This window comes from Leucopleurus acutus (genome assembly GCF_964270905.1).
Source record: "Leucopleurus acutus genome assembly, chromosome: 16".
Lineage (NCBI taxonomy): Eukaryota > Metazoa > Chordata > Mammalia > Artiodactyla > Delphinidae > Leucopleurus > Leucopleurus acutus.
Genome location: NC_139158.1, coordinates 28,442,930 through 28,467,468, shown reverse-complemented (window position 1 = coordinate 28,467,468; position 24,539 = coordinate 28,442,930). Strand labels below are relative to the sequence as shown.

The following is a 24,539-nucleotide window of genomic DNA, read 5'->3' as shown; positions in this document are numbered from 1 at the left end:
TGCATCTATTGTGAGGATGTGTTTAGCTTCTTGGGAGTTCCTGTTACCCGTTAGAAAGCGGTGGGGGGGCGGTGTTCATGGTTCTCTTTGCCTTCCCCACACACAGTGTTCCGCACAAAATAGGTGGTGGCGATTTAACAAGTCAGTGCAAAAACAGGAGTAGGGTTTGGATCAGAAAGTCCACAGTTTGAATTCTGGCCCTTCCCCTTTCGGTATGGCCTTGCAGAGGGTGAGTAGCCTCTTCGACTGTCTGTCACCGCCTCCCTCCCCCACCCCGTCCCTGTGCAGCAGGGATGAGCCTGCCTGGGGTGCTCAGTGGTTTAGGGGGTTATATGCACTCCCAGCTGTAAATGTGCCTCCTGGCTGTAAAAAGGTCACTGCCTTTAAGAAATGTTGATCTTCTCTTTTAAGTAAATATTATTGAAAATGTTACCAGGTGAATAGGAGCAAGGGCTCTGATGTTGAACCACCTCTGCTCAAATCCCAGCCCCATCACGTTCTCCTTGTTGGCTTTGGGCTTTGATGGCATGTAACATCTCTGAGCCTCAGTTTTCCCAGCTGCGAAATGGGGATAATAATTCCAGCCTCACTGGAGGCCACAGGAGTAAATAGCTAAACTCATGGAAAGCACATAGAGGGATCCATGTTACATGGCAGGCATCAAATCGTCAACTCCTTTCTATTCCTGCCCTGAGTCTTCATCTCCGGGCCTCCTGAACCCCCAGCGTGTGCACCTGGTCTCTCTCCCAGACCCTCTGCACTGACTTCATGACTTACCACCTGCCGCTTTCCAAAGCCTGGCTGCTTCAGTCCGTACGCCGCCCCCCACCCACTGAGAAGATTTCGCCCCACACCCTGAGCCCGGGCTCTCCTCACTCCCTTCAGTCACTCCGTCTGGATGCCTTTCCTCCCGTCACCGTCTGCTGAAATCCCACCCACCCCTCCAGACCCAGGCCGGAAGTGCCTGCTGATTCCCAGCAGCCCAGCTCAGAGGGAGCACCCCCCCGGCCCCAGGAGCTCTCCTCCTGTCTGCCACAGTTTTGTCACTGGCCTGCCGGCCTGTTGTCCACCACTGGCCCATGAGCTGACACCAGGACGTGTCATCTCATCTCGGGGCCCCCAGCACAGGGCCTGGGCTGTCACTGTTGGAAGAAGGAAGGGGCTCTCGGTTGCGACCTGCGTGAGGGCATCTGTCCTGCTCACCTCCTCTCGCACCTGCTCATCACGGGCCCTGGCGTGAGGTGGGCGCCCGGGGCAGGCGTGGATGGGCAAGTGGAACCTCCTCTACTCTGGTGTCTGGTAGATGCTGGAACATACGAATGAGTGCGATGCCATTCATGCCTTTAGGGCAAGAACTGGGTGTTTTTTCATCCCAACTAACTGGGCCTGGCAGGAGAGGTGTCAAATAAATGTTTGCTTGGATGGATAACTGTGTAATATCTTCGGGACTCAGTAAATGTTCCAAGCAGGAGACGCTGAGCTCCCCAGGGCTAGGCCTGTTTCCTGTCTTTCTCTGTCCATCCCAGCCCGTTACCAAGCTACTTGGTAAATAGTGGACCAGCTGAGTCGCCGGGGGTAAAGTAATTCAGTTAACAGGACTTTGCTTCCCTGTTCCTGCAGGAGGGGCAGTGACTCTGGCCTCTAAATTAGTGGGTATCTGTTGAGGTTTAGGGCCTGAATTTCTCACCAAGGGTGCCTTAGAGACACATGGGCCTTCCTTTCCCCTCCTCTGCCATCCCCTCCCCGAAACCGCTCCAGAGAAAGCCCTCCTCCTTCCCCTCTCATTCACACCTGGTACCATCCAGCTGCTGATTACTTGGAAAAGAACTTGTTAAACAAAACTTGTTTAAAGCAGCCAGGCTGCTCCCCATCTGTTTGACCCAGACGAGAACATCAGGACCTCCATCCTGACCCCCTGGAGCCCACTCTCAGCGTAAAGGTTAGGAGGAGACTTCCCTTTTTTAAGTTCACGATTTTATTATTTCTGAGTAAAGCAAGTGAAGATATTTGGTGTAGTTTTGCTAAAATCACCCAATGAGACGCTTATCAGAGGGGCTCAGTGATGTTTGGGAAGCTGCTACGAGGGTCCTTCATGCCCGGCCATTCATTGCTCTCAGAGGTCTCCGTCCAGAGTGTTTAGTGGCAACAGCAGTCATTGTCTCTTTTCAGGTTCCCATTAACAAGTGCATGACGGTCACCCTAGAAACAACCCTCAGGTGTCAGTGTTGGGAACCCAGGCATCACCCTTGTAACAAAGCCGAGTTCACGGGTTGCAGCATTTGCCCCAGGATGACAGGATTGGGCCTGCGGTTCAGATGCGCTGCACCCACACCTCACAGCCGACCCACACTAGAAAGAGGAAGAGCAGATTTCAGCATTCCAGGGACAGAATAGAGTGACCGGGACAAAAGAGGGCCTTTTAAAACTGAAGCATCTTCTTTCCATTCTCATGGAAGGAAGAGCTGATTGTCAGTCTCTTGCTTAAAATACCTGTGGCCCTGAGGGTAGAGTCCAGATTCTCTAAAGTGACTTCCCAGGTCTGCCCCTGCCCTCCCGCAGCTCCCTCTCTCTCGGTGCCCCCTCTGATCCTCAGTCCCATGGTTCCTTCTGGCTGTGGTCTTTGGAATCTCCGGGCGGTTCTCTCCCTCTGTCTTAGAGCAGAGCACAGGCTTACTGGGGCCGAGTCCTGTCTGCACCCCTCGGTCGTTAGCATCCGGGCACTGGCCCTTACCCGCTCTGAGTCTCATCTTCTCTCTCTGACATGGGAATACTAAAAAGTACCTATCTCAGTGGGCCTCTGAGAATTCAGTAAAATAACATATAAGTGTGATCAGCCCAGTGCCCGGCAGAGAAAATGCTTGGTAAAAGTTAACAGTAACACTTTCTCCCCTCCTGCTGCTGCTGCTGCTATTATGATAACGATTACATCACATGATCCCTGGGGAGGGCCCACGTGCCCGTGTGCTCCCTACACACCCCCGCAGCAGACCTTGTGCGCACCTTTATCCTGTGTTCCTGGCTTTATAGCGCTGTTTTGTAATGATCTGTCTGTCTTTTCCATCGACTGTAAGCTCTATGAAGGCAGGATCCGAGTTGCATTTATTCCTTCACTCACAGCACCTGGCTCACAGGTGGCCCCCGAGGAGTATCTGTCACATGAATGAGTGCATTGAATAAACGAATGCAGGATTCCAACCCATCAGCACGTCCCACCTGGGTCGTTGACTCTAAACTAGAACTCGAAGTCATTCGCTAATGCTGGCCTCCTTGGGAAGCTAGTCATTGTTCTGGAATTCTCGAGCCATTGAGGTGCCCTGAGATCAGCTGATTCTGCAGCAGCCTTTCTCGACAGGGCCCTGAGCTGCCTGCTGTTCCTGATGGACAGGACCTTCCGTTTATTTTATAAAACACCATGATAGGGCTTCCCTGGTGGCGCAGTGGTTGAGAGTCCACCTGCCAATGCAGGGACACAGGTTCGTGCCCCGGTCCGGGAGAATCCCACATGCCACGGAGAGGCTGGGCCCGTGAGCTGTGGCTGCTGAGCCTGCGCGTCCGGAGCCTGTGCTCCGCAACGGAAGAGGCCACAGCAGTGAGAGGCCCACGTACCGCAAAAACAAAACAAAACAAAAAACACCATGATATCCTTAGATGAAAATAAAAAGGAACTCTGGAAGTGCAGAATCATGGGGAAGGTCCCCTTCAAGAGGCAGAATGTGGTCTAGAAAGCACTGTTGTCAGGAACGGCCCAGGAAAGAAAATGTCACAAAGCACAGGGGGCAGGGGGTCTGAGCATCAGTTCCAGGAACTGTAGCTCGTCATCTTGTTCACAACATTACATCATTTTAAAAATAGCTCTTATTCATTTGATGGCGTCTTTATCTTGTTGAAGCTCAAAATAAAACTAACCTTTTCTGGAGGGAAAAAAAAACCACTCCCACGAAAATAGTCCCGAATGTTCTTTTTATTTTTTATTTTATTTTATTTTTTTTGCGGTATGCGGGCCTCTCACTGTTGTGGCCTCTCCCGTTGCGGAGCACAGGCTCCAGACGCGCAGGCTCAGCGGCCGCAGCTCACGGGCCAAGCCACTCCGCGGCATGTGGGATCTTCCCAGACCGGGGCACAAACCCGTGTCCCCTGCATCGGCAGGCGGACTCTCAACCACTGCGCCACCAGGGAAGCCCCTGAATGTTCTTTTTTAAAGCGAGGACAAACTCCCAGTTCTATTATTAGTCCTCAACCATAATTGACAATACTATTATGATAGGAGTGCCGCACAAGACGACAGCAGGGCCACGGGCAGCGAGGACTCATTAAGCGGCCACCAGAGGCGTCTGGCAGATTCCACGAGCTGGGCTTCGGTCCAGCCCATCACTTCTAATGCTGCGTTTTGGCTGCCGCCTTAGGAGCGCAACCAAAAAGCTCACAAACGTTCCTTGGCCCTTTAAATGCTGGCCCCTGCCCAGCGGGGCAGGCCCTATGGGGATGCTCATGTCCTCCCAGGGGTCCTGGGTGACAGACGGGGTCCCTGCAGGACCAGCTCCCTGTCTTTGCTCACTCGTTACCCATTGTCTGCCCTTTACTCCCTGCCCACGGGGAGCTGGGAGCCGGGAGCGCGCTTGCAGCTGCTTCTGTCCATCCTTCTCCCGGGTCAGGGGGCTTTGTCGTCTCTGTTCTGGCCTTGCTCTCCCCGGCGGCCTGCCTTGCTGCTCCTCAGTCCACCTCCCACATTTCTAAGTTCCTGCAACAAATGCTGATGGGGCTGCTGTGATCTCCAGGACGCGGGGCGTGTTGCTGGGGGGGTGCGGCCGTGAAGGGAAGTGGTCGGCAGGGCACGCTGGGGCCACGTGGAGAAGGTTCCTGCGAGCCACGCTAAGGTTTTAGATGTGCGTGTTGGGAGGGGGCAGAGTTCATGGGACGCCACTGAAGAATTCCAAGCAGGGGAGTGGCGTGAAAGAGCTCTCTGCCTCAGACTGCTCTGGCTCATTCCCCACCAACAATCTTTCTAAATGCACCTCCTGGGTCCCACCCGCTTCAGCTTCTTTCTTGGTCCACAAGGCTCCAGCTCCAGCCCTGGGGAACCGCTAAGCCTAGCCACGGGGCCTGCCTTCCGCTGCTCCCGTAAGCTACACTCCTTCTGCCTTTGGCCTTTGCGTTTGCTGTTCCCTCCGCCTGGCATGCCCTTCCCCCACTGAGGGCACCCACCTAGACCCCTGACAGGTGTCTGTCCTCCAAGAGCTGCTGGAGCAGCACCTTCAGGAGGCCTCCCCTGAGTGAAACGCTCTCTCCGTTCCTCGTGCAAACCTCCGGCACGCTTCCCTGATCACACATGGATGGCAACGTCCCAGCACTTGCCCCTGCCTGGCTCCCCACTGTATGTCTGCCTGCCTGTCTCCACGCCGTTGTACACATAGAAACTCTCTGAGGAAAGCTTCCTGGCTGAACGTCCAGAATCATCAGCTTCTGTCGCAGAGCCTGGCGGGCGATGCTGGCTACCGGGCGCTTAGCCTCGGCTGCCATGAATGACGTAGGCACCATCCTAATCCCCAGTTTACAGGTGAGAAACCCCAGCTCTGCGTGGTTTAGCTGCCAGACGGCAGAGCTGGCCAATGGCAGTGCAGGCCGTTCTTCTGCCTGAGGGAACGTCACCTGGAACGTGGTCACCTGGAACATGATCGTCTCACGGGGTGGCTCTTGGATGGCTCTGTAGGGCCTCAGGCAATCCAGGTGGTACAAATTTGGGGTCCCACAGAGGCCAGGCTGGGGACGGGACTGAGGAGAGGAGGCTGGGTGGGACGGTAGCCCTGTGCTTCCAGTAATGAGGGCCATTTCTCAAGGGAGGCCAGAAACCTGGATCTGAGGCAGATACACATTGGTTTTTAATGTTTTTAGGCCATTCAAGCTGTTAGCAGCTTGTGGTGAAAAAGGCACCACCCTCTTCACCTTTTGGTCAGAACCCACCTGATCCCTGAGGGGGAATCTGATCTGAACGAGGCTGCGTTCAACCTGCTGGAGAATTGCCAGCTTCATTCTGGGATGGAGTCTGCCCCTTTTTAAGAAATCTCAGAAGCAGTAGGCACATTTGAAAATTCAAACGTTCAAACACCGACCAGGTATGAGGTAACACCAACAAATTATCGTTCATTTTGTTAGAGGTGATCATGGTATTCTGGTTCAATCGGAAAGTGTTCTTAGTATTTTAGAAATACACCTTGAAGTGCTGAGGGGTAAAATGTCACGATGACTATAATTCACTTTAAAACACCTTCGCAAAAAGGTAAAAATGATGTAACGTGGAAAAGCGTTAAGACTTTATTAGATAAAGGGTCATGGGGGTTCATTATACCATTCGCTCTGCTTTTTGCCCTAATTTGAAATTTTCACAGTAAAAAATGAAATGACAGTAATGGGAAAGAATATAGGCTTCCTTGAGTTGTTCTGAGATCTTCCCGGCCCCACTGCGTCCTGCCAAGTTGTGTGCGGCCACTCGAGGTGTCCATACCTCCAGGATCATATTGAGCCCCAAAGGCAGGACATCTAGGCAGAGGCTGGCCATCAGCACACCCATCCCCTCAGTGACTCGCTTCCTTCTGCTACAGCTGACGGGCAGGTGCAAGTTCTGTGAACTGCATCTTGGCTGGGAGACACCTGCAGTTTAGAGGACCTGTAGATTTTTCTTATGTAAATTGGAGAGTGTCTTCTGGATTGAGGGCAGCTCTCACTGCTCACCCATTGATGACCTGGGACCCTGCTCAGCCGCCTGCAGGTCTTGAGCCCTGGGGCAAGTTTCTTACCCTCCCTGAGCCTCCGCTGTGCTGTAAAGATGCAGTGCTAGGAAAGTGCTGAGCGCAGAACGTGAATAAAGACTCCACAAATACCATCGCTTGTTCTGAACAGCTCAGGTAGAAATTGCTCAGCTGTCAAACTCAGATTACTGCCATGTTGGGTTTTCTCAGGAGCTGGCTGGGGATTCCAGGGACTGCCTAGCTTGAGGAATCAGTAGGATTTGTGATTCCTCCAGGGTGATAACCTTTCTGCCAAGTCCCTGTTGGCCCTGGGACCTGGGCGAGAAGAGGCCCAGGTGAAAATGGGCAGATTCGACTCCTGGGTAGGATCCTCTGACCTTCACTTTGGGGATCCTCACCTTCCTAGGACCCCATAGCCCAGCCCAGCCCCACAAGCAGCACAGGGAGCCATCCCCAGCCTTCCCTTGGTGCTTAGAGAGTTTTGAGCGTCCTCCCCCCAAAAAAGGAGAAATCTCCCCGAATTCTTCCAGGGATGACTAGCCCCTTTCTTGCCTTCCTACAGCAAAGCCTCTCGAGCCATCCTTGAGGGTATCTTGTGCAGATTGAAAACCAGGCCCGATTAGCTCCTTTGGGCACTAACCTGGCATATTGACCACCTTCCCAAGGAGGAGCGTCTAATTGCTTAACGATGGGTTGAAACTTGGAGACCGTGGAGCGGACTCTGGTATCAGATGGGTGAGCGGAGCCGGAGTGGCTGAGCTCCAGCTGAAGACCACGGCTCTCCTAGCCTGGTGCCTTCACTCCCCGCACTCAGCGCCCCTCCAACCAAGCTGCAGGAGATTGCAGCCCCAGACGGGGACTGCGCTGGCGGTCAAGTTGGAGCGGCCAGCAGCAGTGTTTGAGCGCTGTCCCCCTCTGGAGAAACGTCTGGCTGAGGCAGTGCATCAGGGGGTGGTTTCGGGTGAGAGGACCTTGATGTGACCTTGAAGTGGCCCCCAGGGATCAGCGGCTGCTCTGTGTTCCTTCCTCCCCCCGGTACTCGGAGGAGGATTGCCAGATGAAAGACAGGATACCCCGTGAAATCTGAATTTCAGATAAACAATGGATAATTTCTTAGTGTAAGTGTATCCCAAATATTACACGGAAAGGGTTTATTGTACAGGCCATACTTGAACCCTGAAAATTATCGAGTCATGAATTATTGAATATGGAGTCATGAATAGTGAAAAATTCATTGTTTATCTGAAATTCAGATTTCACGGGGCATCCTGGCTTTTTATTTGCTAAATCTGACAACACTTAAGAGGGACTCTCCCTGCTGTGCTCCGGCCCTCGGCAGGGCCTCGTGGGGAGGGCATGTCCTCGGATGTCTCTGAGCACGTGGGCTCATTCTGCACACCGTTCCCGAGCCCCAGGCTGGCGGGAGGTGGAGAGCGGGGATGACTGTACTGCTCCGTCTCTGGGGCCTCGTGGGCGAGCGGCCCGGCCCCGCTCTGGGCTACAGTTTCCTCGTGTGTCATGTGAGGCTTCTCATGTCCCTGTGAAGCTGAGTGACCCTGTTCCTTCTGCTGCCCTCGCTCTGCTCTCCCCTGTTCACCCCACTCAGCCTTCAGTCTAGAAGGAGCATCACTTCCTCAGAGAAAGCCTTTCCTGCCCCACACCAGCCCTGGTTTCCTGTCTAAGCCAGGCCCCCAGTGCAGCTGCACATGAGCAGGACAGGCTCCAGGCTCTGTGGGTCCCAGGGCAGCAGGCAGATGTGAGGTCCCTCGTGCCAAAATGATTGAGTTTCAACATGAGGACAGCAGATCACCACCCAGGTTGAGTTCTGACCCTGAGGGACTGACCAGAGCACACGCCTAGGAGCTGGCCCTGCCGACGAGGGCCAGGCAGACACAGGGGTGGGTGGCGGTGTAAGTCAGGAGGGTCCTGAGCGCGGATCTGGGGCCCTGTGCCTGCCTCGGGGCGCACTGAGCAGCCCCGGCCCGGAGTAGCCCTGGGGGTGGGACTGCGCTGCTACCTCTCCTAGTTTTTCAGAGAAAATGGAATTTGTTTATTAATGAAATCTTTCTTAAATAGTGGCAACTGATTCATATTTCAGAAAATTCCCACGAAGGCAAAGTTAAGCATCCTCTCTGGAGGGTGGCATTGAGTGTGATGAATAGTTATATGCTGACCTATGTGGTCACTGGATTTATCGGTGTCTCCCCCACTGGCCCCGTGACCTCCACCAGGGCCACAGCAGTGACCCTGTGTGTTTATGGTCTGTCCCGGGTCCCAGCACCATACTCGGCACGTTGCAGGTGCTGAGATTTCATTCATTCCTGGGAGCACACTGTAGGAAGTTTCGTGGACCTGCCTTCCCCCACTTAACAATAATACTATCACGAGCATCTCCCATTATTAAACGTGATCATACGTGTAAAGCCTGAGGCACCGCTTGCACTCGCTCTGGGTGGCGATGATTGATGGTTGCGTGTTCTCCGGCTCGTCCGTCTCCAAGTGGGTGAGGAAAGCATAGCTGAGCACACCTGTCTGTCCGTCTTCCCAGGACGCCAAGTTTGTGGAGGAACGCAGGAAGCAGCTCCAGAACTACCTGCGCAGCGTCATGAACAAAGTCATCCAGGTGGTCCCCGAGTTTGCCGCCAGCCCCCAGAAAGAGACCCTGGTCCAGCTGATGCCCTTCTTTATGTGAGTACCGGCTGCGTTCACGTGCTCCGCCCCACACCTCCTTCCTTCTCTCTCCGGCGGTTGCATGTGTCTGCGTCCTGGACACCCCAGGACCCGGCTGTGCCCCAGAGCCTGCGAGGTGCTGATGTGGAGACTTGGGTCAAGGCATCTGGGGGTTTAAAGGGCTCACGAGAGAATGAGCCCACAAGTGAGCATTGTCGATTTGAGGCTCGCGAAAAACGCAGGGCTCTGTGGTTTTATACTTTGGTACATTTTGAGCAAAGGAAAGCTTGCAGCTCACAGGTGTTCCAGAGCTAAAGTGGTCTCTGTCAGGCTTTCTTCAGCATGTGGGCAGTGAGCCCAAGGAAACTTCTCGCAGACTCCCACTGGTGCCGGCTTAGATTACTTTCATGTTAATGTTACCTAAGTATGAACCAACTTAAAACTAGGTATAAATTCCTTGTTCTTATATGTCTTATAAAAGTAAAAAAAAAAAAAGAAAATTAAAGAAGTTTACATGTTAAGCACTTACAAAATCATTGCAATTCAGAATCAGCAGTTAACAGAGCGAATGCTACTTTTTCTGAAACCAAATCTTTGCTCACGTCGGTGTGCAGCAGCTTCTCCTGACCTCGCCACATGCCGTGTACCGCGCCGGTGGTCCGCATGCTGACCACACCTCCCCCGCCATGACTTTCCTTGGGTCACGTCGCTGGGAAACATGTGTTTGGGCCTCACCTTGGGGGCAGGTGGGCCTCACTGGTGTCACTACGTTATCACTGATCAGTTCCCTCTGTTCTCATAAGTCTCTCATCACACCGCGACATTTATACCCTTGGATTCAGGGAACCCAAATGATGAAGCATCCTTAGTTTTTATAAAGTCTTCAGATGCCAGAGAATATAATTACACTCGACCCTTGAACAATACAGGGGTTAGAGGTGCCAACCCCCCATGTAGTTGAAAATCTGTGTATAACTTTTGACTCCCTCAAAACTTAAATACTTATAGCCTACTGCTGACCTTACCAATGACATAGCAGTCAGTTAACATATAGTTTGTATGTTACTTGTATCTCTACATTGTATTTGATGCATTCATGACATACCTAGCTTTTGCTTAATTTTTTCAATATTTCTAGGCTATGCAGTTTATCTGCGAGTTTTTTTCAAATTGTTGCAAATCTCCAAAATTTTTTCCAATATATTTATTGAAAAATATCTGTGTGTAAGTGGACCTGTGTAACTCATACCCATGTTGTCCAAGGGTCAACTGTATATTATTTCTAAAACGTTACCATCGTAGTGGGAATGATCGATGTAAGAATCCATATAGCTAACCTGTGGGCCTCTGAAAGTGGGTTGGGACTTGTCACTTGAAAAACACTGATTTGCTGGGATGAAGCAAGAGTTTCCTTTCCCCAGAGCTCTTTTAAATGGTGTGCTGAGGGTTTGGGGATCTGTTTTGTCCTAACGGTGATGCTATGACTCAAGCCGGGGCTTATTTCTGCGTCTGTCTGTGGGGGGAACGGTGTGCCTTTGACATCACACTTTCCAGAATTTCCAAGTTGAACTTCCAACCAGACAGACATCGGCAGGGCTGCCCCTCTTACCTGCTTAGGGCTTTGAAATGGCAGTCAAGCCACTCGCTTATGTCTTTCTAATTGTTGTTTCAGGACCTTTATGAGAAGGTATAATTGTACTGTGCTATCTGTGATAAAAAAAGATGCCTTTTTCCCCCCCCAAACAGAATATACCATAGGGAAAGCTGAATTTTTCTTTTTCTCAGTTATTTGTGATGCTAGGGCCTTGATCTTGCTGTTTTGAAAATGCCACTATAGTTCATGAGAGGAGGTCCCCTTCAGCTTTTAAAGGCAGCCCCCTGGCCTGTGATGAGTGTTGGAAATCAACCTGTCACTGAGTCAGGTGTGTTTTGGCCAAATTTCCTGATGAAAATTGAATCCGAGAGGTAGTCCTGAGACCCCAGTGCTAAGAAAGTTTGCCCACCTCACGTGTGAGAAGAAGAGGCTGCCTCGTACGGGAGAGCTGGTGCCCCTACTGCCAGGGCAGGTGGTCCAGGCAGCTCTGGTGGAGAGTGTACCAAACATCAGCCCGCCGAATTGTGACAATTGCACTTTAACTCAAGTGTCTCGGCGTGCTGTGAAGTCCCAGCCACTCTGGTTGCCATTGATGAGAGCTGAGAGAGAAAGCGTTGTGCCTAATTAGCAGAGAGAATGTGAGGTTCAATTTCATGGGCTTTAAAAAGTACAAAGCATTTTGGTAGGAGATTGTGGCAAGAGACACAATATTGACACGAGACTCTGGACTCAACACTGGTCTCGACCCCGGTTGAAGTTAAACAGCTTGCCCTTCGGCTTTCCTTGCAGTTCCACAGTTAGCTGCCCTCTCCTCCTTTGTCTTTTTTGAGTGAGATGGGATTACAGGTTGGAGCTTGCAGATTGTTTCATTTGGGGGTGATGGAAGGTGAGCTGCAGCCCAGTTTGTCCATGCTGGTGAGCTTCCACGTGATAACTTCCTGTCTGTGCAGCCCCAGAAAACAGCAGGTCTGGTGTCACAGCTCAGAATCTCACCCTGAGAGATTCCTACTTAAAAAAACATCTCTCTCAACTAAGGAAATAAACTCCCCAAAGTGTGATTATTATAATCTTGACAGATTTCCTCAGGTCTTTCAAATGCTAATTCAGGGCCCTAAGGATCCCTTTCAGCTACTGAACAGGAGTGGACTTGTTGACTAAGGATGGCCTTGCCCGGCTTCCTCCCCTCGCTTATTGAGCATTTACTATAAGCTCTGGCTGTAGGTTTCACCTCATCCAGTCTTCCTGAGAGCCTGTTAATTAGGTGGACACCATATCTTCATTTTATTACATGGAGCCTTACAAAGTTGCCAATGAAAGGGCACTTTCATAAGGTTCCACCTAATACTGACAAGGAAAATGAGGCCAGAGAGGTTACCTTGTGACCCCATGGTTACCTACCAGCACATTGGGGGCCTGGGCTGTTTGGTGCCAGAGCCCATGGCTTGAGGACATGGGTGACAAACCCGCAGCCTGTGGATGGAGCCCGACCCTCCAACCTCTTTTATTTGCCTATTCCGGTGGGGTTTTGTTATTTGTTGTTTTTTTTTTCTTTTTTTAATATCTATTTTATATATAGTAGTATGTATCTGTTAATCATGGACTCCTAACTTATCCCCCACTTCACCTTTCCCCTTTGGTAACCATAAGTTTGTTTTCTATGTCTGTGAGTCTGTTTCTGTTTTGTAAATAAGTTCATTTGTATCATTTTCTTAGATTCTGCATGCAAGTGATATCATATGATATTTGTCTTTTGCTGTCTGACTGACTTCACTTTGTAGGGTAATCTCTAGGTCCATGTTATTACTTTTTCTTAATTAAAGTGTTGCCAACATCAAAAAATTAGAAGGTATCATTTTTTAAAAAATCATATATCAGCCTTCTCTGGAAAACTCAGAATTGGTCACACCCTATTATGGACTGAATGTTTGTGCCCGCCCCCCCCAAATTCATATGTTGAAGTCCTAATCCCCAGTGTGGTGGCATTTGGAGATGGGGCCTTTGGGAGGTGATTAGGGTTAGATGAGGTTATAAGGGTGGGTCCCCATGATGGGATTAGTGTCCTTAGAAGAAGAGGAAGAGACACCAGAGTTCTCTCCTCTGCCACATGAGGTCACAGTGAAAAAGCAGCCATCTGCAGGCCAGGAGGAGAGCCTTCACCCAGAACTGAATCTGCTGGCGCCTTGATCATGGACTTCCCAGCCTCCAGAACTGTGAGAAATAACTGTCTGCTGCTGAAGCCACCCGGTCCGTGGTATCTTGTTATGGCGGCCAGAGCAGGCACATACCCACCTGCATTCCCACTGGACCACACTTGGCTACAGTCAGACTGTGCTGCCCTCTCCGCACTGAGCCCGCCACTCTGCTGCCTCCTGCGCACTGAGCCGAGCCTTCCCTGCCATTCGCTGTTAGCGTTTGGCTGTTTCTCTCCCATGGTCACTCGCATTACCTGCCTGGCCCCTGGAGACACTTGAGTTTGTGGTGCTGGCTCTTACCTGCTGCTCAGCAATATAGGCTTTGACTGTGAGGCACCCATGATGCACTGCTCACACTCTGTGCTGCAAAGTGTGTTCAACAAGCTCATCCGCTGCTGAGCGTCACTCAAGGTGGTGCCTTTCCCATATGGGGCGGGAGACGGAAGGTGTACAGGGGATTAAGCCTAGTGGGTAGAATTTGCTCGTTTTTCTTCACTGAAACCCTTAAAACCTTCAGGCTCATGCAGCCTGGAATCCGGTGTTCCATGGCACCTGCTTTGACACACACGTCTCCATTTCGTCTTTCCTTTTCACTGTGTCAGTATTTCACTGTGTTCTGCAAGGGGCAGCATGACTTCCAAGGATTCTGCCATCTGCACAAATCTGAGAGTTGAAGAATCAGCAGGTTCAATTTTTTTCTCCAGATCTCTCTGCCGCCCATTGCCTTCCTTGCTAATGCCAGCAGCAGTCTGAATTAGAAAGTAGGACAGTAGGAAGTGGGCCATTTCTTTCCCATTTTGAACCCTGTGTATGTCTGGCCCACGTGGGGACCAGAGCCTGCCTCCAAACTAGTGAGCAGACAACACCCCCTAATGCCCTCTTCCTCTGGGGGCCCCGTGTTGTTTTCATCCTCCTGGCATGTTGGAGGGAAAGGCGAGAACCCCAAGATGTGACACATGGCAGATGTAAGCAGTTACTTAGGGAAATGTCAGGGGCTCCTTTGAAGGTGCATTATCGAAGGGAGAACAGGATTCCAAGAATTCATTCTGCGGAACTGGACTGCAGATCGGTGAAGACTTAAGTGATTTGTGGTGCTGTCATTTAGCACGTTATTAAAACGTATTTCTGCAGAGTCATTCATCCTTGAGAAATGCATCATGTTCTGCCATTCCGTGAGGGGAGAGGAAAAGTTCCGGGGGTGGAAGCCAGAGTAATGTAGGTCACAGCACAAATTCTCCACCGGATTCTCAGCAGAAAACACAGTCGATGTTTTCCCCACTCCCCACCCCCATCTGCTGCCATATTTACTCTCAAAGCTGTTAAATATATTTTTGCTGAAATAGGAGCTGCCATGTTCTCCCAGCGAGCGGGGCTTTGGCGTGGGGTTGAGACGCTTCAGCCTGGGTAACACCAGGATCACGTGGACCCCGGCGGACACGCTGCTTTGCCAGGGGCGCTCACAGGAGTCACGTGGTTCCTTCCTAGGGCCCTAGACCCACGTTGCTTTTGGGGCTGATCCACACCTTCAGGTTCCAGAATGGTCTACGGCGGCCAGAAAGGGGTGCAGATCCTGTGCAGAAAATCTCAGTTGTGTGGCCAGACTGGCAGACTGGATAGGTGTGGGCTGTGCTTTAAAATAAAACACCAATGTGAGTGACTGTGGATGGGAGGAGTGCGCCCCAGCTGGCGCCTCACCCGCCGCTCCCTCTCATGTCGCCCCTGGACCTGCTTCGCTGACGTACCTCAGCTTCCTGGCCCTCGAAGGCAAATGAGGCTGAGACCCCTGGTGTCCAAATGGAATGCGTGGGAATTTGGGAGTCAGCGCTGTTCCACACCACCTCTGCCACGAAGGAGGAGGGTGATCTCGGGCAAGGATCCAGCCTTTCTGGGTCTTAGTTTCCTTATGTGTAAAATGGGAAGATAAGTATTTGACATCACTGTTCTGCTGGGATGTTAGGTGAGGATTCTGTGTGAGAGCAGGACACAGCAGCTTCTCCGTGTCATTAGCCATTGATAATGAGACTCGTGAGAAAGACCAGGAGAGAAGCCCCACAAAAAACCCTACAGACGTTTCTCCATCTGTCTCTTCATCCATCTGTCCATCCATCCATCCATCCATCCATCCATCCATCCATCCATCTATCCATCTATCCATCCATCTATCCGTGTCTACAGGTGAAAAACTGGAGTGCCAGGAAATTTAAGTGGGTTGCCTAAGGTCCTTGTGAGAGTAAATGGCAGGCCAGGGCAAGAGTCCACTATGCTTCCCTGAGATACAGGGCACATAGTAGGTGCTCATGAAATGCTGATTTATAACATGAATTATTCTGAAAGTCAGTCTTTCCCTTCCTCCTTCCCCTGTGGGGATCTCTCATCTAGATGGAGTGACTCAGGGCCTGCCCCAGGGAAACTGGGTGCGACAGCTAGGCTCTGGCCTTTCTGGGAGCCCAAGAGCTCAGCCGGGCCTAGATGGCAGTGCTCCCCACTAGGGGCCAGGCCTCCCCTGCAGGAGGATGCCCACTCCTCAGAAGCTCGTTACCTGGAGGCCCCTCCCCAGGGAGACCTGCCACCTTGTCGCCTGGAGAGATGATATGTAAAATGGCACTTAATCACCTCCATCTGCCGGCCTGGCTATTTCAGGGGCCGTGTTAAGGGATGCAGAGAAAGTGCGGTCCCCAGGGTTCTGGTCTTCCACACCCTCAGTGCTCCCACCCACAGAGATCAGAATGAATCACCCTTTCTGAAAATGACCAGGGCGACAGCTACTCTTCTCTGATATGGAGATGGCCTCCCTAGCCCCTGTGCATCCCACTGGTCACAGTAATTATGTTCTACTCCTGCCGTTTCTTTTCTGTTTGGTGGTGAAGTGGGGAGAGGTCAGCTCTACAAAGAGGAGGGAGAAGAGGATGATCGTGCAGCTTTTGCAAGTCCCAGAAAAAGTAGGAGAACCTGGAGCATCTCCAGGGCAGAAACGCTGCTGAGCGGATGCACGGAAAGCCTCTGTCAAAGGGGCTTGTGTTCAGCAAACACCTCTTTCATCCAGTCAGTGTTTATTGAGCACCTACTAAGGACTCAGCAAGCACTGGGGATGTAACAGAGAACAAAACAGAAAAAAGAGGATAAACCACCTTTATGGAGTCGGGGAAATGGAAAATAAACATATAATACACTGCTAAACAAGGTCTTTGAAGAAAAGTAATGCATAGTTAGAGGCTAGAGAGTCACAGTCGCATGGGCAGTGTTTCCACCAAATGGTCAGGAAAGACGTCTCTGAGAGAAGACCTTGTGAATTTCTGGGGGAAGGGTGTTCAGATAGAGGGAACAGTAAGTGCAAAGGCCCTGAAGCAGGAGCAAGCTTGGTGTGTCAGGTAAGGCCAGTTTGGCCAGAACGGAGAGAACAGGGGAATGAGGCTGGAAACATCACCAGGGCCGTATCACATAGGGCCTCGGAGGCTGTAACAATGACTTTGGGATTTACTCCAAACTGAAGGGTTTGGAGCAGAAATGTGGCATAACCTGGTTTGTGTTTTTAAAACCTCACTCTGGATGTGGGGTAGAGAATGGAATCGGCGGGGCCAGGTGGGGAGGCTTTTGTAGGGCCCAGCAGGAGGAGGGTGGTGGCTTGGCCAGGGTGATTGGACCCTGGACATATTTGAGGACTGGTTGTCAGGAGTGAGAGAAGAGAGTTATGACACACCCAGGGTCCTGACAGACCAGGCAGATATAGAGGTGCACCAAGTTATTCCGTACAGACGGCCCTGTATTCAAGTCAACCAATGTCTCCTGAGCAGCTGCTCCATGGAGGCCCCTGGGGTAGTGGGGAGGTTGGTGGGGGTATTATTACACATATGACTAAGACAGCGCCCCAGCCCTCAGGGTCAGCAGGTGTGTGGGTCATGTTATCATTCCATGGCAGCATTTCTTTCCCTCATTCCTGTTTTCATTCACTAGGAATTTGCAGAGTGCCTAGACAGGTGTCATACTGCCCTGTTTGTAGCCCAGCTCTGCTATGGACTAGCTGTGTGGCCTCGAGCAACTAACTTAAGCCCTCCCGTGCCTCAGAGTCTTCCTCTGTACAGTGGAGATGTTGCCAGCATCCCTTCCTGGGGCTGCCGAGAGGGTTCCACGAGCGCATGCATGTCAAGCTCGTAGAACAGCGCCTCGCATACAGTAAGCTCTGTATGTGCGTAACTATTTTCTACCAGCAGAAAGGGAGCACGGGAAAAGGAGAGTCTGGGGAGCAGACGTTTTGGAGGAAGTGATAAAATCATGGTATTAAAAAAAAAAAACCTGAAACGCAACAGAAAGATATAAGAAGGAGAAGTAAACATCACACCCCACTCTGCTATGCATCGTGCCCCCCACCCCTGTGATCGCTGTCAAGTTTCTTATGTAACTTTGCAGAAATCGTCAATACTTATGTAAGCCAAAGCCAGGCTCTACCCAGCCCTCTGTAGTTTGCCTTTTTAATTTAATAAAGCTGGCTCATTCCCTTTGAAAGCTACAGAGTACTCACTGCAGTGGCTGTTTCATAATTTATTTCACCATCGCTCCATCTGAACACTTAGGAGGTTTCCAGATTTTTCTCCCTCAAACCGTATTGCCAGGGATGTTTCAAATAGATGTACTAGATGTACAGTTTGGCAGGTAGGTCTGTAGGGTTTATTTTTAGAAGCGGTTCTGGCTCAGGCGGCAGGTACATGTTTAAATTTTGACAGATATCACTAACCCCTACCCTCTCATGCCAATTTGATACTCACCATTTTGTTAGGCATGAAGGGGGAGATGTTCTGTCCAGATATACAGAACAGCTGCAAAGCTCGGGGGGCCCTCTTCTCCACTGGCGGAGAGCAAGTGCTGCCCTTGTGGCCAGGACGCCCTGGAAGGCAGGGCTGGGAGCTGGGGGTGGAAGGTCTTGGAAACCAATACCATCTTGGTCTCTGGGAAGGGAGCCCTCACAGGTCTCTGAGCTCAGGTCCATGCCTTAGGAGCATCCCACTGGCAGCTGGGGGCGGGGGGAGTGAGAGTGGTGGGGAGATGGGGCAGGGTGCTTTCGTAAGAGTCGAGAGAAAGGGTGGGAGGGCCTGAGCCAGACGATGCCAAGATTTTGAGGCTAAATATCTGGGCAAAGGGGACGGAGGGGAAACTGGTTTGGGAGCAGCGAGGTGAGCATGAGGCGTGGGATTTAGAAACCACTCTCTGGGGGGTCCTCAAGGCAGGAGAGAGAGCTGAGCGTCTCCTAGCATTGCAGCCTGTGGCTTGGCATCGGGCGTGAATTCCTGACTCCGTTTCTCAGGAAACGTAAGTTTTTCCAGGTCTCAGGAAAGATCAGTCAGGAAATCAGGAAAAAGTATTGTCATTCTCCTGTGAAATTAAAGTGTAACAGTCCCTGGTTTGAAGGAATCCACGCCGATGAGGCAAAAACGAGAGCAGCAAGTGCCACGCATGGAGTTGAAGGCAAAGGCCGGCGGCTCCAGGAACCGGGGCAGGAGCTCGCAGGAGAGGAGCGGCCACGATCTACCGACTTAGTCTTGCCTTTAGCTGATGCCGTGCCATAAGTAGTGTGTTCATGGCTCTGTCTGCTGCAAACAATGAATCATTCTTGCAAATAAAATAAATACCAATAAGTTTATGTACATAGTATACTGCTGTGAGTGGCATTCCAAGAAATACGTTTTGGAAGCACAAAAAGTCCTTAAACTGGCAATTTCGACACAGGAGATTCGCATGTTGCATTATTATCCGAACATGACCCAATAGTGTTCGCTAGCATTTCCCAGCGTTTGAATATTTGCTCTAGGCTACGATTCTTAGTGAAATACCACGGAACTTAATATTTCTTATTTATTAAGCAGATCATGTTAGAGTTCTACAATAATGAATAAATAGTATGAAGAATGTTGGGACTATTTTTAGGAATAACGTATGAGTTGGGGAATTTCCGAGAAGACACCCAGGAATTCTGACTTTTGCTCTCCAATCCCAAAGAGTCACGTCCTTCAGGATTTTGGAAACACTCCTTGGGAGACAGTTCCCTAATATGAACTGGGGAATGGGTGTCACAGGTGGGGAAGGGCGCCCAGAGAAACAGGAGGAGGTGGCAGGGTGGAAGCTGGGACAGAGTAGGCCAGGAGCCAGCACAGCAGAGGGGAGGGGAGGCGGAAACTTGGAGAAAGCTGGGTCAGGGTTGCGAGGGGAGAGAGCGTTTCCCAAAGAAGGCTTCCTCTGTGTGAAGGAGCTGCCAAATTAACACCTAGTCCCAGAGCAGTAAGAATAGCAAGCTGTCCTCCTTCCTCGCCGCCAAGCTGGCTGAGGACCACGGAGCAGGTGGCGCAGCGCAACTGTGGTGGCATCCCTGCCACCGAGAACAAGTCATCGAGGGCGGCAGGGGGAGGCGCCTGCTAGAGCCCCAGCTGCCTGTCAGGCCTCCTGGTGGGGGGCGGGCCAGCTCCACGGCCCTGCTTAGAAATGCGTGCCTTCCACAGGCAGGCCTCGCTCTGCCCGGACCCATTGGGGACCTGGCAGCTGTCCGAGGTCCTGAAGGACCGCTGGCCTTGTCTCGCAGGATGGGGCAGTTTAGTCTGGTGTGGAGCACTTTGCACAGGTCAAAGCTTCCTCCCGGGGAGTCAGCTCTGGTGACTTCGGGGCTGGTGCCTGGCCCCCCTTTCAGGAACCGTGACACTTTAGGGGTCCTGGAATGACTCACATCAGGTAGAGGTCAGCTGGGATTACAGACTCTTTGACTCCTTTTCTGATGTGTTGGTGCTTTGTTTGCGGGCAAAGCACTGATGTCTCACCCCCAGCTCAGAGGGGGACCATGAACAGACTTGGGTAAATTGTACCAGTCTTTTTTTTCCATTTCAGCCTTTGTCATTGTCTCTTAGCTTCCACCTCTTACCTGCATGATTAGTCAGGTGATTATTGGGAAAGGAGGCACCTCACCACCAGGACTGGCACCCTAAATGGGACAGATATGCCCCGGTGGGAGGCTGCCTTCTGACTTATTTCTGTGATCTTTCAGCATCTTGCTTATCTGGGTTTGGCACCTTCCCAGCATCCAGGGTCAACAGAGCAGACAGGTACCCCAAATGTATCCCTCTTGACTGGAGGACCATGGCAAACTCAGATGGCTGTAGGGTCCAGGCAGGTCATGTAAGTGAATAAAGCCAGTGAGCTGGGACGATAGAGAGGGGTGTGGAGTGGAGCTCAGAGACCGCGTCTAAGAGTTGACCACTACTCAGCCTAGTTGGTTATCATCACGTGAGACTGCAGCTTGCCGATCTGTGGATTTTCCAAGAGATGGCAGAAGCCCACATCTTGATATAAAATCTGACTTTTAGATTAGCTGGCAACTAGTTTGTCTGTGGGCCAAACACAACAGCTGTGGGCTGCACGTGGCCCACTGGATATCACACGCCTTCTAGAGCCCAAAGGGCCTGCGTTAGATGAATCTGTCTCACACCTGAAGAAATGCAGGGCAGAAGCAGGCAGTGATCCACTCAGTTCCAGAGGACAGTGATGACAAGATATCTGCCAGGGTAGCTCTGACCCCAGGCACTCAGGACTGAGGTTCTGACCAAGGCCTGAGGAGTGACGGGTCCACCAGCACAGGCCACGGGTGGTAGACGTCAGCTCAGCATCCAAGTGCATGCAGCCCATCAGTCCTGCCCTCTCCCTCTGTATGGAAGGTACCGTGTTCCCAGAGAGAGGCCCTTGGCCAGCCAGATGTTCAGCTCCTCCAGGCAAAGCGCCTGCCTGAGTCTCCCATGTCTTCTCTAGGGTGGTTCTTTTGTTTCTTGTCATCTTTGTGTAACCATAGGCCGTGCTTGTTTACCTGTAAAAAGAACGCAGCCAGTAATTATGTGGTTTTCGTCTTAGTAAGAGGAACGTGGGTCCTTGGAGGACAGTTGTGTCTATTCCAGGAAATTGGTCACAGGTTGTCAGGGTTGAAAAGGAAGTCTGGTAATCTCACCTGTTAAGTTCAAGGAACAAATTCTGTTCTTGAGGGCAATTTACCTGAAGGGGTTTTGTGCAGAGCAGCTGCTGTGGGACATTTTCTTATGAGTTTGTTCGTGTTGCTCATTTTTCTCACTCACTGCTCCTGCCCTGCTAACCCCTGTTGGGTCTCCTTGTGCCTCTGACTTTATCGGGGCATTATTACCTTCTTCCCCAACCCCAGGGACAGTTGGCAATGAATGGAGACATTTTTGGTTATCACAGCTGTGGGTGGAGGCCAGGGATGCCACTCAACATCCTACAGTGCACAGGACAGCGTCCCACCACAGAAAGCCACCTGACCCAAATGTCAGTCGTGCCAAGGTTGAGAAACCCTGATCCAGCCCAAGAAGCTGGTATATCATTGGATCTTGTAGAACCAGCTGCAAACCCTTGTGGTTCCATTGCCAAGAAAGAGATAAGAAGGATACACCAGGAAATGGGCAAGGAGCTGTTCTTTCATTAAGTGCCCACATCTACCCTCTGAGGTTGGTGTTATTATTGGTTGAGGTCGGTCCCTTTTATTCACAGGAGGAGACTTGAGCCTCTGACAGTGACGTGACCTGCCATAGTCTCACAGCTGGAGGCGGTGCACTGGGGAGTGTAAGCTGCGTTTGTATGGTTTGGCGGCCTCCACTCTGTGTCACCATTACGTCAAAATGAAGCACATGATACAGCATTCCTAAGTATCTTCTGATGGGCTGTTTCCAAGTTCAGGATTCTAATTGTGGGTCCTCCACGCCCCTAGGAAAGGAAGCCTGGCTTTGTCACACTTGTCTTTGGCCACCTGCCTCTCCTCTGGAGGGTCTCCGTCGTGGGCTACGGCCACTGGTTTAAATCTATCCCCACCGTGGCCTCTTACTGTGCACAGCTGTTGTAGGGCCGCTGCTTGTCTAAGGTCCTACCCTTCTCCGCCTCTTTGGGATTAACTCCCAAAGTAAATGTTGCAGAAAGGAAGGGAAATGGGGCTGAGGCGGGTTCAGGAACTCAGGAGGGCTCTGACCCAGTTGAGAAAAGCCGCCTTAGGTACCTGTTTCTCATACACTTTCCACCCGCCTCCCCATTCTGAACCGGTTTGCTCATGAGCCTCGGTCCCTTCTTGTTCTTCATGAATCTAATAGTGGCTGTTTTTACTGGACCAGAAAGGAGAACCGAAGTCCTGCTTGGGCCCTGGGAACACTCTCCTTTGAACGCGTCATCTGCTGGCTTAGCAGGCATCACTCAGAAGATAAAGCGGGTCACGGGCTGACTGTGATCCCTTGTTTTTATTTTTCTTTTTCACACGTGAGAACTTAATGTGACAGAGTTGTGGATGTTCTCCTCACTAGCTTGTTCTGGGAAGGCAGGTTGAGAAATTACTAATGTGACAGGAAGCAAGCCATTCTCTCAGGGTTTGGGATGCGGCGTGTTTTATGACTTCCACATTAAAGGTGCAAGCTAACGGCATCATCGTTAAGAGAAAGAGATGCAGTCACGCAGGCCTGGGTTCCACTGGAGGCCATGCTATTTACTAGCTCGGTAATCTCGGATCAGACCCTTTAAGGGCTTTGTGCCTTGACTTCCCCATCTGTAAAATGGGACTGAGAATAGGCCCTCCCTCAGAAGGCTGATTCAGAGCTTTGACAAGACAGTGCTGAAGCACTTACACCAGGCACGTAGCAAGCACTTAATGGGTTAGCTGCGGCTGCGGGAGTAAAATGATTGCTTTCGTTGTTAGCAGGATACACAGCTCATTTCTGGCTCCTTAGGATCAGGGCAGACCTTGGAGCTACGGCATGATGGCCAGAGGAACACACAGCAAGCACACTCGTTGAGGATAGTATAGATTTCTCTGTGACTCTCCCAGCCGCGGTCCCTTTCTCCCCAAATATCAGTCAAGTTGATCTGGGAGGCTGAGGCTCTGTGACCATGTTAGTGTAAAGATGGCAGCCCCATGGCCAAGCCCTAGATTGCCGAGCCCAGTGACCAGGCAGCAAAGTGCCAGGTTCCTCTGAAGTAGCAGACCTTCTGTTCACCCCCGTAATGTTCAGTATGATGGATAGATAGCATGGTAACAGATGAGCCAGAGCTCTGTTATTAATTTCTTACAGAATTTAAGCAGCAGCTTGGTATCTAACTGAAAGAGCAGTATTTTTTTATTTAAATTGAAGTATAGTTGATTTACAATGTGTGTCAATTTCTGCTGTACAGCAAAGTGATTCAGTTATACACAGATATACGTTTTTTATATTTAAAAAGAGCAAGACTTGGAGTCAGACAGATCTGGGCTCAATGTCAACTGCACTACCTAGTGGCCTGTGCCCTTGGCCTCTCTGTGCCTCAGTGTCCCCATCTGTAAAACAGGACCAGTAGCACAGAACTTGCTGCCTTGCTACGAGGATTACATGAAGTATCACCTACTAGGAGCTTCTCCAAGGGGAGCTGTTTTAGCTGCAGTCACGTTTCACTTACTTCCTTGTTCAGGCTCTCACTTCAGTCTCAAAATGATTTGAGTTGGCAGCTTCGAGATTATTACAATCGCTTGCCCTACTTCAGGTCTTTTATTCTTGGACATTGGAGCATCTGAAAATTCAGTTTGGAGCAAGGGAAGCCGATTAAGTTATCTTTGGCACCATAACCTCCATCCGATTTGGTGTTAGTAAAAAATAATAATAATAAAAGTTTTCTAACATCAGGGGGTGAGACCACAACACACGAGAAGTTGATTGCTCGTTGTAGACAGAATTATTCTATTCCACTGCATTATAATCAACCTCGGTAACAGCTTTCTTCTCAGTGGGTCAAACAATTTCACAGCTTTCTGCGTTTCCCCTTGCACTTTTCAAATGATATCTCTGAGTGGTAACTGAGAATGGTTACTTAATTGGGTGATGTATCAGTTACCTACTGCCACGTTAATACTGTGGAATAAACAACCTTGACACCTTGGTGGCGTACCATAATAATAACGTATTGCTCACGTATTAGGTGATGGGCCAGGAGGCTCAGCTGATCTTGGCTACATTTGCTTCCATGTCTGGGGGGATCAGCTGGCTGTCAGCTGGTCCAGGATGGCCTTGACTGGGAATAATGGGGCAGCTGGGACCAGCGACCCAGCCTGAGAATGTACGGCAGACAGTGAGAACAGGGAAAACCCAAACACTGCAGCACCTTCCAAGCTCTGACTGTGTCACGTTGGCTAACATCCCATGTCGGGCAAGACACGTCCACAGCAGAGACCAGAGTCAGAGCAGGAGAGCTCTGCAGAGTCATGGGCAAAGGACAAGACACAGGAGGGTAAATAATGGGGGCCATTTGTTCAACTACCACAGATGAATAACTTGTTCTAGGTAGAAGGTGAAAGGG

The 24,539-nt window shown here is 50.9% G+C and overlaps 1 protein-coding gene across 2 annotated transcripts in view; it reads left to right on the top strand.

Annotated features, from left to right (window-relative positions):
* Positions 1-24,539, top strand: part of SNX29 (sorting nexin 29) — a 543,934-nt gene that overhangs the window by 481,651 nt on the left and 37,744 nt on the right. For both annotated transcript variants that reach the window (XM_082858190.1, XM_082858191.1), the window contains one exon: positions 9,292-9,431. In XM_082858190.1, coding sequence (XP_082714316.1) covers positions 9,292-9,431 — 140 coding nt within the window. The remainder of the gene's footprint in view (positions 1-9,291; positions 9,432-24,539) is intronic.